This window comes from Pieris brassicae, chromosome 9, assembly GCF_905147105.1.
Source record: "Pieris brassicae chromosome 9, ilPieBrab1.1, whole genome shotgun sequence".
In the NCBI taxonomy this organism is placed as follows: Eukaryota; Metazoa; Arthropoda; class Insecta; order Lepidoptera; family Pieridae; genus Pieris; species Pieris brassicae.
The window spans coordinates 11,337,009-11,353,151 of NC_059673.1; the positions used below are offsets into that span (position 1 = coordinate 11,337,009).

The 16,143-nt window shown below is 33.4% G+C and overlaps 1 protein-coding gene and 2 long non-coding RNA genes across 4 annotated transcripts in view; 1 reads left to right on the plus strand and 2 right to left on the minus strand.

The window, feature by feature from the left end:
* LOC123714123 (centrosomal protein of 164 kDa) overlaps positions 1 to 13,549 on the plus strand; it is a 28,700-nt gene extending 15,151 nt beyond the window's left edge. The window contains exons 16-21 of one of the 2 annotated variants that reach the window (XM_045668268.1): positions 335 to 401; positions 515 to 648; positions 1,716 to 1,873; positions 5,492 to 5,636; positions 6,958 to 7,022; positions 8,289 to 13,549. In XM_045668268.1, coding sequence (XP_045524224.1) covers positions 335 to 401; positions 515 to 648; positions 1,716 to 1,873; positions 5,492 to 5,636; positions 6,958 to 7,022; positions 8,289 to 8,372 — 653 coding nt within the window. In that variant the 3' untranslated portion in view covers positions 8,373 to 13,549. Of the gene's footprint in view, positions 1 to 334; positions 402 to 514; positions 649 to 1,715; positions 1,874 to 5,491; positions 5,637 to 6,957; positions 7,023 to 8,288 lie in introns of those variants that run through there. The other variant, XR_006754271.1, reaches the window with a different exon arrangement.
* LOC123714124 lies at positions 8,954 to 14,469 on the minus strand. The gene is made up of 3 exons (XR_006754272.1): positions 14,090 to 14,469; positions 9,395 to 9,448; positions 8,954 to 9,057 (listed from the first exon to the last, which is right to left on the minus strand). It is a non-coding gene; the product is annotated as an uncharacterized LOC123714124 (long non-coding RNA).
* A 125-nt stretch (positions 14,470 to 14,594) lies between these two features.
* Positions 14,595 to 16,025, minus strand: LOC123714364. Its single transcript, XR_006754300.1, has 2 exons — positions 15,723 to 16,025; positions 14,595 to 14,777 (listed from the first exon to the last, which is right to left on the minus strand). It is a non-coding gene; the product is annotated as an uncharacterized LOC123714364 (long non-coding RNA).
* Between the last annotated feature and the right edge of the window lie 118 nt (positions 16,026 to 16,143).

The window sequence follows — 16,143 nt, forward strand, 5'->3', positions numbered from 1 at the left end:
ATGGGTGTACAGAGCAACGTCTGTAGGGTCCGGTAATCTATTAAATTTAACGATTTTACACTTTTATAAATTTTAAACGGGATTAAACGCGAATTTAATATCGATAACCGGGCATGGTGAATAATATTAGTCTCATAGATGGCATAAAGCGAAAATATATAAGCATTTTGAGGGCCGTGGTCTCCGTATTCTTTTGGAAAACAGCACGACTTTTAGCCACACTTATCAAAAAGGATTCATAATTTTATTGCTTATAGTTAGTAATTTTTGCTTATGTAATTTACATAAAGGTACTCGTGAACTAAAGTAATAAACTATGAATGGTTCATTATAGGTCACATGCGCCGAAGGTTTACAAGATTAAAATCAGCATCAACGTCCAGATTGAATTATTCACCTAAGTAAGTGTTTGAACACATTTTTTTTAATATTTGAACTGAAAGTTGAAAAAAGTACTAAGGGCGCTCTAGGTCTCCGTGTTTGCCTTGATAAGTTCAAATATCCGATTTTCCAGACGCGGTGAAGGCTGGGCGAGTCCTTTGGAATCGCTTCGTCAACAATTGAGAAAACTTGACGATCTGGAAGACCAGTTTCCGGACCTCGCCTGCCAACCCGCGTACAGTCTTCGGTATCCATTCACTGAATTGGGTAAGGAATTTTAATAATGCAATTTTTTAATTTTTTACGATAGTAAGTGTTCAGTCGTATAAATCCTGTCTTCTATAACTGAACATCAGTTTGCTCTATTGTCAATAGTTTCCTAAGCGTAGGCAATATAGGGATTTTTATCTTGGGTTACTCTATCGAAGTTTTTATACAAAAATTTAAACTTTTATGGATAAATTGTGTAGAATTCTAATGGTATAAGAATGAGGCCGTTCATGTGTAAGTACGTAAGCTTTATAGTCTTTGATATTCTTATTTAGTGATTACGTCAACAGTATTTTTTAATAAATATTAGCCACACATTGTCTATGCTTGATAACGAAATGTAGTTAAGAGAATTCCTACAAAAAATTCAGGCGTTTATGTACTATGACAGCTTTGCTTACGTTTGCTGACGAGAAAGAGGGGCGGGGGAGGGGGAATTAATTGCAGTAAATCTGCTTACGCAACACTTGATGAACCCCAATGTTTCAAATCGGTCCAGGAGTTGTGGACCCTATTCAGACCCTATAAAGTTCGAACCCATGAACTACGAGTGAAAAAGCAGGGCATATTAATAAAATGGTTATTTCTTATGGCTTTTGTGTGGTGTTAATGTGTATTTTATATTTTTTTGAAGTAGACACTTTATCGGCGGTGAAAAAAAATTTACCGTCACATTTTTGGGTTACACGTCACGTTTTTCCGTAACGTGCCATCTTTTTCTTGTCCCAACCACGGTTGATTCAAAGAGATTCGAAGCCATTAATAACATAAATATATAAAAACGATAACAATGATAGTAATAATTCTATTACAATTAATAGAATTCTGTAATAATCTTAGTAGTAATAAGGTAAAATGAAATAATTGTATTATTTGTATCCATGTCTATGATAATAAAAGCCTTTTGTTAAACTTTATCTATATTTAACCTATTTGCATATACTAGATATTTTTTTTAAAAATAAGGTCAAAATGAAGTTTCACTTCTTACGTGTGTACACTAGCACACGCACACATTTTGTATTACTTGACTTATATCATTCTTCAATTGACTTGCGTTCCAGGCCCAGTAGCGACCGCAGACACGCCAGAATTAGAATTCGTACGTCACCGTGCGCTCGTAGAACGGGAAGGTATGCGACGTGCCCGCGCCGCCTTAAGGCGACGTAAAGCGGCGCTTAAGGAGAGTCGAGCCTCGCTTTCGCCGCATAGAGCTGCATCGGTGAGTTCACTAACCACGGAAATGTGATAGATATTTTAAAATATTCCTTATACAATACGCAATTATATATTTTTTTTCTAGGTATGAAATGGTTAGCTAAAAGTAAAAGTTTATACATAATTGTGAATGAATGACAGATGAATGAACGAATTATGAAAAAATGAAAAGTACATATATGATTATGAATGAATGAACATGAATTGACGCGTTGCAAATAGCAATTTTATAACTTTGCATAACTAACGATTGTTCTCTTTTTCCCACGCACTGTTTTTTTTAATAATGTTACTAACATACAGAAATTTAGTTTTTCATATATGAAAAACTAAATTTCTTGTCGTTACAATTGGCTTGAAAAAGCCTGGACAACGGATATGTTTTTTTTATAATAAGGGTTTGGTACTGACTCTAGCAATATACCGGCTAGCTAGCAATATATAATGTGATCAAGTAAGAATCCTGTCAGTTTACCTCCTGTTACATTAAAACAAATATCGAACGCGTCAGGGATGTAAAAATAATATTTAAATTTAAAATTTAAAAAAAAATTAACGTTACTCGAATCGATTTTTAGATTAACGTCTGAAGAAATTATTTAACATATTTTAGTATTTTTTTTGTCCTTAATATATAAGAACGTGAGTGTCAAGTACACAATTTATTCATAACGTGCCTGAATTGATAAGTTTAAAGGAAAACAACGTGAGGAAACCATCACACTCAAAGGTCAAAATACCATGTCGTTTGTCAGAAGAAGTAGGGTCACCTATTGATTATTGTTGAATATTTTTTGTGGCACTAGTGACAACAGTCAATAAAATAAGTTTAATAGTACCTTGAATAAGACGGTTTAAATGTAGTCTGTATCAATAGTACCAGTTTTTAAATGCACTCAAGCAAAGCAAAGCACAGTTAATTTTGTAACTAATTCAAGTTACTCGTAGTTATTATAGATTAGAGCATTGTTTACCAATGTGCGGCCCATGCCCCACGGACGTCAATTTTGTGGTTAAGAGGGCTTTTTGATAATTTATTATTTTCTAAAATAATTATTTCGTAATTTCAGTTTTTCGTTAGAAGTTGTAGAATGTGTTTTCGACTACAAAACATATTTAGAAATACTAAATGAGTCTAATGACACAGTTTAGGCGTTAGTGAAGACTAAGGGAGACGTAATAGTATACGTCTCCCTGTGTTACTAGTGTTAGTTAAATTAGGACTGAAGTGCACCCAAGCGTTGTTAACTTTTATCGAAGTCATGGATAAAGGGAAACTGTTAACCTGCCTCGTCCACAGTGAGTAGATGGAGCCCTTGGATTTAATGCGTAGGTCTTATACCCCCCGGACAATGAACTCTTTGGGTCACTTTAGTAATTTGTTTCGTCGCATCGCGGGCGGATTGTTGGGAAATCCTTTAACAGACCTGTTAGGATTTTATAACAATAATAAAATTGGACTGGTTTAGATCGTAGGAACAAGTGTTTAGTGTGTATCTCCACTCATAATTGTTACCATTTCCTTTTGTTTGACACTCCAATCCATTTTTATACAGTGTGATAGGTCTAAACATTTGGTATACGGTTTCAAATTTGTCGGAAGGCACTGAATACAATGAAATATTGAAATAGTTCTATAATACGACCAGCAACTTTGTCGTCTTAGCTTTTTTTATTTCTTGTCATTTTAGTTTTTCTTCAGCGACTGTTACCGACAAATAATTCGGTATTTTTAGAGTGTCGTAAACATGTACCAGTTATAATAGGAGGAGCGCGAGGCCACAGAACTCGAGGTGGCGTTACACCGAGCTCGTGCCTTGCTCGGTGAAAAAGAGATAAGACTGCAACACATCGAGCGCGCGCTTCGGAGACTGGCAGATGCCCATCCGCCGCCTCTTATTCAGGTGGAGGCCTTAGGCCTTAGAAGCCTTTGCCCTACGCGATCATATTTTCGCATTTAATGTGTATAGCACGCTTTATGGCCTACAAATAGCTTCATCTTTTTCGATATATATTACAATGATGTAAATAAGAAACTGTACGTGTACGTACACGTGCGCGTACGTGTTACTGTTGCTGAATGAAGTGGACGGACGTCCGAGATAAACACGCATTAACTGTTCTTACCTGCTTTGTCATAAAACTAAATTGTTTTATTGTAATGTTTTAATTATTTTCTTTGTGAGCAGTTAGAGCAGCAGTTTTGTTTGACTGTGATTTTTACTGATGAGACGAATCTTATGAATTGAATTTCGCTCAGGCCACGAAGTTTGGTGGTTTGTGGTTTTTATAACATGTATTGCATAAAATGTTATCCAATTTTAAATGCAAAATGTTATCCAATTTTAAATGCAAAATGTTATAAAAACTACGTTCAAAATTCAATCTAAAATTGTCCTATTTTTGTCATCTTCGGGAGGGCCTCTTCAAATTTTTGTTGCTTTTAAAATTTACTTATAAATATTGTTTTGACGTGACAACGTCTTATAATTCGATGGAGCCGGCTGCACGCACGAAAAACATGATTCACGGGGCGTTACCTCGCTCTGAATCGTTCCATTTAAGGCTTGAAGTGCAAGCGAGAGCGCGGAACGAGCGACAAAGAGGCACAATCGGCTTGCGCGTTCGGCAGCGTTCGACATTTTGTATTGTATATGTATCTTTCATTTGTCAGAGATTACTTCTAAATTAAATAAATGACATAATTGTATTTATGCGTACAAATAAAAGTAACATGATCAATTCAATTGTGATTTCCATTTGCCTACTTCTCTATATCCATACAAAACATCTATCAAACAAATCAAATTAAAATTTCCATCAGTATTTTCTTATGACGTTGTCACGTTCAACTATCGTCAGTAAACCGACTTTACAGACAACCGTTTTTTTAAATTGTACTTAATTATTAAATAGCAAGAAATACGACAATGTGTGTATGTTTTTTTAATTAAATTTTGTTTCAGCTATTCATAAGTCATTAAATAATTAATTTTGATGTAATGTGAAACTGTGTGAGTAAAATAAATTTATATTCTTGAAGAAATAAACGCAAAGAATTGAATTCACACATTATTCATTTACATCTCTTTACAAGCTTCGTTTGAGGAAATTTAGCCTTTCAATGTTTGCTTGGCTTATTGCATTAATATTTTTTTTTACTAGACGTAATATATTTTCAGAATATTTATCTCAATTTAAATACAGTACACAAATCTTACTATAATGCACCTTTGTAATGTGGTTTTTGTTGACGCTCTTTGGATAGTTCAATGTTTAGTTTAGTATACTCCGAAAACTAAACGTACACCTTTATTACGAGTCCAGACTCCGCGCTAAGTATGACTTCCTTGGCAATTCTCTTTTGACATTTGAGAGGTCTCGATGCTAACTCTAAGACAATTTTTGACGTTTGAACTTTACGTGCGATAATCGTTTCTTTGACTCTGGGAATGACAATGTCCTTTGCCATTTCTTATCCTTATTAATTCCAAATTAATATAATAGATAAACTTACCTCATATGTATTGATGATGTTGCGCAACATCTTTGACATTCTGAATTATTTTCTTATAAAATTCATGTTCACGATTATATTAATATTAGGAAAAATACATTCCAGGAAGCAACGACGAGCGAAGGGTCGTCGGGAAGCGAAGCCGGTCACGAAGTGGAAACGGGTGGGGCGGTCTTACGATCTCTACGCGCGTTGCACGCTGATGTCAGAGACATCTGGCGTGCGTTGGACGCTAGAAGACCTAATACGGGTAATACTAACGGCTAATACTTTTCGTAGTATTGTCTTTTGTTAACGTGGCTTTTACACATTAAGAAAATACTTTTTAAACGGATCGAAGCTGTGTATTATAATAAACTTATAATTATTTACAATCCGTTTAAAAAATGTTTTCTTAATGCTTTTCATGTTAGTGCTTTCTACATAGTTATATTCTTATGTTCTACATATTATTTATACGAATAAAATAAATTTTGATTATTGGATATTCATTGAAAGGGCTTTCAAGTAGGAGAACAAAATATCGTAAGTGTAAATTTGTCCACAAATTACTTGGCGTTAAGTGAAATCAAAATTTCTTTCATTCTTTTTAAATATAACAGGAGGCTCACCGATGTTAAATGATACCGCCGTCCATGGAAACTCAATGCCTGAGCGTTCGCAAGTGCGTTGCCGGCCTTTTGAAGAATTGATACGCTCTTTTCTTGAAGGACCCTATTGGTTCGGAAATACTTCAGTTAATAGAATATCTTTAGATGGTTCTCTCGCTCTTGGTGGCCCTATCTCTTTTATTTTATTTTTTCTCTGTTCGTTGTTTTCAGGTTTTTAATATAAACTCATTATAAAGTAATTATATTAGTCCGTTTTAATTCAACACTCGGAATCCATGTTATACGGATAATTCTTAAGATTCAACAAAATCAGTGGTTTTGGAGACACGCATACATTTTTGGATGCGACGTATACGCTATTGAATTATCGTTTTGTCTCAGTTGACATAATATTTGAAGTTTTTTTTACTTTTATTTCCTTTGAAGTTGCGACTTGTAAGATTATTAAGGATTATTATCAAGTAAATTGTGACTTTATCTTTGAATATAAACGAAACAAAAACGCGTGTTAGGCAAGAGGTTGCTAGGCCGGCAACACACTTGCGAGCCCTCTGGCATTGAGTGTTCATGGGCGGCGGTATCACTTAACATCAGGTGAGCCTCCAGCCCGTTTGCCCCCGGTTCTATACAAAAAAAGGGGCGTAGCCTAGTGGTTTGATTGACGTGGCCCTCATCCCAGAGATCCTGCGATTTACATATAGCTGGCACCAGTTTCTTTGATTTATATAAACTCGCTTGTACCATGAAAACATCGTGAGGAAAATTGTAACAAAATTTGGGATTAACTATGTACAGTCACCGTGACTACGCACGCTGTAAAGCACGCGAAACGTCGGGTTCTTGTTTAAATTTAAAATTATATAAATAATTATAAGTTTATAATAATAATACATAGCTTCAATCCGTTTCAAAAGTGTTTTCTTAACTATGTATTTGTTACGTAAATATTCGTAATTTCAGCGTCACCGGAAACGAGTTCCTGTAACGTGCCGACCACTTCCCATACAAGAATGACTCTATCAGCTGTAAGTGTTTAACCGTCAGAATTTGTATATGTCGCAGTAAAGTAGTTACATCAGAAAGTTAATTGAATCTCTAGATAGCTAAATAAATGTCGATATTCAATTGCCAGAAGGCTCGCAAGTGCGTTGCCAGCCTAACATCATGTTGGCAGGCAACATACTATTTCTTAACCTTCAAATTACCGAGGAGGTCAATTAATATTGATTTTATTCAATTGGTCTAGTATTTTTCAAGGGACCTGATAATAATTCACATTATCGAGAGTCGACTGTAATAGCAAAAAAATATAACTATTTATTTATGTATTTTTTGAGATTGAGAATCGATGGTCGAAATACTATATATGTGAAATAAAAGTTCGTACTCATACAAAAAAAAATTATGACGAGCTTATTTCGCAGCTCTGCTTCGCCTAACTCTTAGACGCTTCTTTCGACATCACTAAAGCAAGCTTTACAGCGCCTCTCGCGGTAGATAAAGTAACTATTATACGAATTGATCTATATATGGTGTTGAAAAAGTTACAATAAGTTTTGAGATAAACATAAGTAACGGAAATATTATTAGTATTGTCTTTTGTTAACATAGCTTTTACAAATTGAAAGAAAACACTTTTTGTCTGTGGTCACGGTGACCATGCGCGTACACTGTAAAGCACGCGAAACGTCAAGAAACGAAAAAGAATTTAAAATTATGAAAAATAATTATAAGATTAACATAGCTTCAATCCGGTAAAAAAGTGTTTTCTTTCAAAGATTATTATGTTAAACCGGCGTTTTACATCATTATACCTTTATGCATGCCTAAAAAGGCATGGATCTCAAAAATTACTAAATTAATTTTAAAACTGTTCCCACATCGTTCAAAAGGCTGGCAACGCACTCGCGAGTGTAAGTGTCCATGGGGGGCTGTATCTCTTAGCATGAAAAGCGCCTAGGTTTGCTTATAAATAACTAATCAAAATAAAAAAATCAATGAGCCTTTTTAGATCCTGGCCTCAGATTTCTGTATCTGTGTCATGATCATTTGTTAATCTAAAAGGCAAGTAGATCAGCCTCCTGTGCCTGACGCACGCCGTCGACTCTTTGGGCCTTAGGCAAGTCGGTTTCCTCACGATGTTTTCCTTCACCGTTCGAGCTAATCGACATAGAAAGTCCATTGGTGCAAGCCGGGGATCGAGAGTCGCTAATGGCGACAACTGCTCAATATTCTAAATATTCACGCGTAAAATATTTTTTGCATCGGTTAAAAACAATCTTTTATTTCAGCCTGAGCCGACTTTACAAGACAACACGGATAGTGTCGCCGAAAAGGCGAAAGGTTTGCGGGCGTGGTTGCAAACTACACCATAATTATTATAATAGCCATTGTATAAGCATTCCACAAATATATCGCATACCCTAATTAGAAATTAATTAAGTATCATATGTCAACGATATTTTCGTTGGTCTAGCGTTTTGTTGATCTAAGTTGCTATTAGGCCTATGAATGAACGTCAAACCGAAGTCGCGTGATGAGAGACCGACCTTAGAGTTTTTACTGTTTTTTTGAACTTAAAACAAAATATATCTTTTCATGTTCCTCGCCAACATTTTTTTCGACAGTTCGTTAGTCGATAGTTTGATTTAATTGAAAGAACATCGAGCATTTTTTTAATAACATCGATTTTAACTTAACCACAGTTTTTTTTATATTTCTGGGGTTAACTTTTACCACACGACGTTGACAGAGATCTTGGTTTAAATCAAATTTAAAAAATGACATTGACATTTGGGAAATTTTTGAAAGATGGATCTTTTTTGGAAAGATCATCCCACAAGATGGCGTCAATGTGTCTTGAGTTTGTAAATTTCTTGTAGCGTATAAGTATTCTATTCCACTTTACGATGTGATATTTTTCATGTACAACCGAGGGCTCTTGTGCCTAACCATTTATGGTTAGGCGCCTGAGGCCGCGTTATAAGTGTCCTTCTAGCACAATTAGTTCTTTATTAAATCTGTTTTGAAATCTTCGAAATGTTGCCATCCTTTTCTTTACTATGAAGTGAAAGGGATAGCATTAGTCACCCTTCGTTAAATTCTAGTCATTAAAGTGTATCCTATCTAGTCACATTGGTGCTAATTCTGATGTAAAACAAAAGTAAATAAAAAAAATATAAAAAAGTGTAGGAAAACGGTTATTTCGATACAAAAATAATTTCCCATAATTTGCAATATCTTTTTAAACATACGTACTAAGGACGTATAGACTATAGGATTTTAAACTGTTCCGTCTCATACTGTCTAAATACATTCCCGTTGTGATGGAAGGAGACAAAACAGTCTTCTTGTAGCCGCACTCCAAATGACTATGGACCTTAACTACATTACATACGGTTGAAATTTCCTTGTGTTGCCACGAGTTGTACATCAGAATTACGACCATTATCTGCCAAATAAATACAATAAGTAGAGTAAAAATTGATCAATTAAAAAATATAGTGTATTTAGATGTAATATTTATTCCAACTTGGAAATTGTTTTTGCTTACAAATTCGGGAAAAAAAAATCTTATTAAAACTATGAATTCTGAACGGGACAAAATATTAACTGATTTAGATTTTTAGTACATTTTTATACTGAGAGAATCTTGTCCCGAGTCTCGAGTGTTGCTTAGACTGTTAAATTATTTTTGGTACTGATTTTTGTGGTATTATTTACGTTTGTAATGCTTTAATAGTAAATAGTAGGGCCTATATAATAGATCTCATTTGTTGACTCATCAAAATTCTATAATTTTGAAGACCTTCACAATTCAGCTTTCTGTTCTGAGTACTGGAGAAATGGGCTGAAGTCTCAACTGATATTGAGTGAATACCCTCGCCCATGAACACACAATGACAAAGTGCTTTCGATAGCGTCGCCGGCCTTTTAAAAATTGGCACGCTTTCTTGAAGTACCCTAAGTCGAATTGGTACTGGTAATTGGAAGCCGGTTCCACAAAGTGCACGGAAAAAACTGCCTTAAAAACGCTCAGTTGTGGAGTGACGGACGTCGAGGCGATACGGGTCGAATCCTGTTTTCTCCTTCGACGTCCGCTGATGAAACTCAGCTGCAAGTATACATCCGAACAACTCCTCTGATGTGCGAATCTATCTGTATGTCAAATTGTAATACTTTTATGCACAAATACTGCATTTTTTCCTCTTTGGCTCTGGCACGGTTTGTGCATTAGCCAACGTCAAGTATAATTTCATTTATTTGTTTATGAATTTGTTATTAAAGTCTAGTTAATGTTCTGCCTTTCGCTTTACTAAGCTAAATTTTTTTGCATACCGCGCGCTGGAGGGTTATGTGGGTCTCGCGATTATGCATACCCACTAAAACCCTCACCAACAATCGCCTTAGACGGGACGCTGTAACAGCAGAGTTTTATCCGCTTCCCGACATGCGATGCGGCGGTTGCCACCACTTCTCCACGTCCATTGTCGGTTTATGAAGATGAAGATACTTGACACAGCAAAGTATACTTCACAGACCGGGCCATTCGCTTTTAGAAATTGGTAGGGGAGATCGGCTCCAGTACTTGCAGGGATGGATCACTATCCCTTTTGAACGCATGGAACCCAGCTTGACCGCTTGGGAAACTTAGCTACATGCCAACATATGCAACTTTTTACTATTCTAGAGACTGTTCGCTTTTTCGAAATAAAAACTGTACGAAATAAAAATAAAATTATAAAATCATTTTTCTGTATGAAAACCTTCCTCAGAGTTCAAAGAAATAAATATTTCAACGAATCCAGCCGTTTTAGAGTTTTAAGCTTAGCAACATATTTTGCTATTTATGTTTATTTGCATAGAAGAAAATGGCAGCTGGTAGAAATTGTAATTTACGCACAGAATAGAGTAGTTAAACTGGAAATGATGGTGCGGGATTGAGAACGGATGTAAAGATTGATGACGGCTCTGTGATATTGTAGTTTTATTCGTCATTCATCATTCATTGTTTATCGAGTCTTTATAGTTTCAATGACATTTGAGTCTCCACAGCAACATATTATAGAAATGGAATATAAAATATTTATTGGGTAAATACGCGCCAATTCAGAGTTGTATCTTACCTTAAGATATTAAGGATAAGCGACATTTTCATTCCTAATTGTATTGACCATAGACAAACTTGCCAACCATAGACATAGCCATCTTACTGAAACTTATCGGCTTAGTTATATTGAAGCCTAGATCTGAATTAATTTTCGTTCCTAATAATCTTAATATATTACCTTTCTTTCTACTATTTCACAACTTCATTTAGCGTTTATAAAAATATTAAACCTCTTGAGATAATAAAACTCATATATCATTAAACAGTATTTAACTTACGTTTATAAGTGAAATAATTTTCTGTAGAATATATATCCTACACGTACTATTATAACCTATGACATGTAATGGTTAAAAATAAGCAACGACTCATTCTTTTAAACAAAGAATATCATAACAATGATATTCATAATGTCCAAAATAAGGACATTTTTTTGTTTATTGGTCCTTTTTAAAATAATATAAAAATTGACACTTATTAATTTAAAGCGAAAGCTGTATTGTTCTTTTAGATAAATCTAGTAAATAAATTAAGGAAGTAGATTTCTAGAACTGTGTCTACTCAGCAAACTTTGACGCGCTAGCTAAATTAACTTAAGTAAATTCCTTATCCAAGAGATGGCGCTATAATACATTTACAATTTAATATTTATACACTTATTAATTCTTTGAATTTTGGTCTATGTGTACTAACATAACATAACCTACGTAGTACTAACATAACCCTTTATAACAATAAAATCAGCCATTGCAACTATAATTCTTCTTGTCTGATAAATTCTGACGAAAATATAATGCATGATTTATTTTTATTAATAAATTATTATTTCTATTTAAAATATCAAGTTTTACTAAAATGGTTATGGCCGTTGATAAATTACTAGGTCACGAAATGACAGAACTTATTGCGTACAAAGTTTAGAACAGAACGAATTAGCGACGAGCAAAATTACCAGGTAAATTTTAAAACTTGTTTAATTTGAAAAAAATATATATTATATAGAGTGTTTAACAGGAGTTAAAATAGTTTTTAGTATTCAGAATATTTTAAACTATAGTTTTTTCCATCGTGTATATCAATTAATGTCGGGTAGACACAGTTAAATCAGTCGCTATATTTACCAAACGTTAATGTTCGATATGTTATAACAGTCTGGTATATAGCAACCGAATAAAACTTAGTAATGTGTTTCGTCCAAAAAAATCTTTATTTACAATTTCACGTAGAGTTTAAGTTGCGTTGACGCACATTGTAAAAATAATTTAAGTTATTGGATATTCTTATTACTCATATAAATAACATATAATTCTCTTTTTTTCATAAAAGAACTTAAAAAAAGGTAGTTAATTAAAGTACTAATCTGTCTCTTTTCATCAAATGGCAAACACAATGTGACAGAAAGAAGCCAATGGATATTTCAGATAAAACTACCGTTTATTTTTTATGAATAAAAGGGATTCTTGTGTTTTTAATATCACCTGGTAATTTGAAACTATTCTAAACGAAAACTATTTATAATAAATTTTTCATAAAATTTCGTTGGGTACTGGTACTTGATCTACTAAGTGGTATTAAACCTTCTGTATAATTATTTATATTCTGGCGCTTAAAAATATTAATTATTGAATGGCGATGCGACTTATATAAACGAACCGTTTTTATTTTCTCATAAATCATTATATTTTTAACCAAAGTGCTCTTCTGTCTCTTTTCACAAAGTTGTAGACAATTTGACGAAAAGAGACGGAATAGTTCTTTAGTTAAGTGTGCTGATTAAACGAATTATTTTCTTATTAATATCAACGTCAGATATATCTTTATATTTATTTGCTACAGATAAATATGTAAGATGTTTTGATGTTATGATTATTGGTATCATAAAGACTAAGGCTTCACAAACGTCAACTGTCAAAAACGTGGATTTGACATACGAGACATTTAACGTTAAGTCTTTACTACCTCTAATTTTACTATCAAATCTATAATGGTACTTTTGTTGGTTACAACTGAAATTGTTTTTGATTACGTATTTAATAAGCGCCAGAATATTATATATATAATAGTTACTAAAGTAAAGATGATGCAAATAAATGTTAATTATATTAAAAAATAAACTTTTGAACTCAATAATTTTTAGTTTACTCTGTGATGAAAACGTTTACATGTCCAACGTTACCTGGATAATTATCATACAAACATTGTAATGATAAGAAAGCAATGAGACTTAATTCATTTTGTCCCTTCGTGATGTTCTTTGGAAATTCTCGTTTCTTTTCATGTTTTTTACGTCAAAGAAAATATAATGGCTTTTTAAAACCTACTAAATAAATTGCAAATGAATAATTTATTATTATTATCTTTAAAATATCTTTTATTTGGTACACTTCATAGACGTATTTCATACATTATGTCGTTAAGTAACTTGGTACTACTGTAAAACTGGAAATCATTAACGATATTACAATTATTAAAAAAAATAACGTGTTTTATTTGGTATCCTTGGATTTTATCATCTTACGGCCGCTTTCTATACTCGATCTATATCTATAATATAAATTTATTAAAAATTCCATTGATAAATGACAAAGACGATTTGTCGAAATCAAAGATATTTTACAAAAACGATCCATCGATCATTTATTGAAAAGTATTTTATAAGAAATGGATTGAAATATCGATCTCTAGTAGTATAAATTGGATTGGGATTTAGTATAGAAAGCAGCCGTTTGAGCAGTGTTGGCCTAGTGGGTTTAGCGTGCGACTCTCATCCCTGAGGTCGTAAACGTCGTCGAACTTTTTGGGTGTAAGGCAAACCGGTTTCCTCACGTTGCTTTCCTCCTCCGGCAAGAAAGTCCATTGGTGCACGCACATACGGGGATCGAACCTACGCCCTAAGGGATGAGAGTCGCACGTTGAAGCCACTAGGCCAACACTGCTTCAAGGCTGTTTACAAAGCGTTATTTGCTTATATATTATACATACCTTATCTTTCTCTATGGGTCAGGGATCCAACGAACAGGCAGGTCACTTGGAAAGGAGTGCTTCCGCCGCCTTCGGACACGCTGAAATGCTTACGGCTGTGTCGCCCGCTTTTAAGGGAATAATACGCTTTTCTGTTGAAGCTCCTTGAGTCGTTCCTTAAATATTTCTACTAATAGCTGTTTCTACAAAAAAGTGTTAAGAACGCTTTGATGTAGAACGCCAAGCTTCGCGGTGGTAAGGTATTTTGTGTTCTAGACAACGTGTGTGTGACTAGACGTCCGATCATGGAGTTCAGCTTCAGATATACATTCGAACCTCTAGATTAATCCAGTGACTCAGTATTGTCAACACTGCTTTGTGCTAAACTCTTTTTTACAGATTTTTCCCCATATATATTCTACGGAATTATTACGGTCCAGATAAGTTCAAATTTCACGTTAAAGTAATGAAAATAATATTTTAAAATTTTAGTATAACGGGCAATTAATTTAAACGAATTCTGAAAATTGTTTTACGTAGTTTTAATAGACAATATTCAGTTAAACATGTATCTTTTATAAATCTTTTAAAACAAAATGTATCTATCTTCTAATAATGTTGTTCAGGTACTTGGAGTTGTGGTAACCTACTCTCTATACGAGTATGTGGTTTATAAAACCTTCGCGTGGTTAATTCCTTGGTTATGTTGCTGTAAATGATATTAAATTATAATTTACCTAAAAATTGTTTTTATTGCAAATATTAATTAGAGGAAAAATATATAATATATAATGTACAAACTAGAATTTATAATTTGCAAATTATTTTAAAAGTAAGCTACAATACTGCTTACAATGGTCTCGTTTCTTAATTTTATCTTTAATTGTCGTTAAGAAAACACTTCTTAAACGGATTGAAGCTATGTATTATTATTATAAACTTATAATTACTTACATAATTTTAAATTGAAAATTTTGCGACGTTTCCTATAGCGACGACGTTAATTATATGTTTATAATAATAATACATAGCTTCAATCCGTTTAAAAAGGTGTTTTTTTAAATGTGTAAAAGCTATGTTAACAAAAGACAATATTAATTGTAGTTATTTAAATTTACACCTTAATTACACATCTATATTAAATATGTTTGATCTATTTCTCTAATCCACATTACCTACCCTAATGTATCTATTGTTTCCAAAATATCTTATTTTTATTTGTTTTTTCCATTATACAGGTGTATAAAATTTTTGACAAGGGACCAACAAAACGTACGTAAACTTAAACAAGATCAACAGATTTTTCTTCTTAGTAACGCATTAGGAATAGAAATTAAGACCCAGTATATTCTTTCCTTTGCTATTTTTAAAACCTTATCGGTCACTGTTTCAAAATCAAAATAACTTTATTAATATTGGTAAACAAGTACACTTATGAACGTCAGAAAAGAAGTTAAATTAATTGTAAATTTATATTTACTACCAGTTCGCAAGTCAAGGGCGTAGGGCGGACAAGAAGAACTAGCAAGAAACTTTCCGCCACTGTTTTTAATCGCTATTAATCCCAGGGATTAGGATCTTATTACATAAGAATAGTTATTGTCAACGGTTTTATGAAAATGAAACATATTGGCGCAAGTAAAAGTTACTCAACTGAATAATTTAAAACAATTATATCCATTACATTCAATATACCTCATGACCCATAGATTTCGGCGGATGAGGTTATAATGCGAAAGAGGAAATCATCTCGGCTCGCTATTCGTTTTCATGAAAATCTTTCCCTTTTAATTATAAATCACAACACTACCTTTAAGCTTTTTGTGTTGTAGCTAGATAGCACTAAAATTTCACACTAGTAACAATTATGTTTAAGTTATGCTACCACCACTTCACTATGAAATTTTTAATAAAATATATAAATAAAAAAATACACTTCTTATGATAATACATTTTTATGAATATAACATCTGTTTAACATTCTCAGATAAATAAAGAATATAATGTTTTAAAAGAGCGGAGACGATGTACATTGATCACTTTGTTTGTTACTTTACGGATTGGGTTGTGCTTGG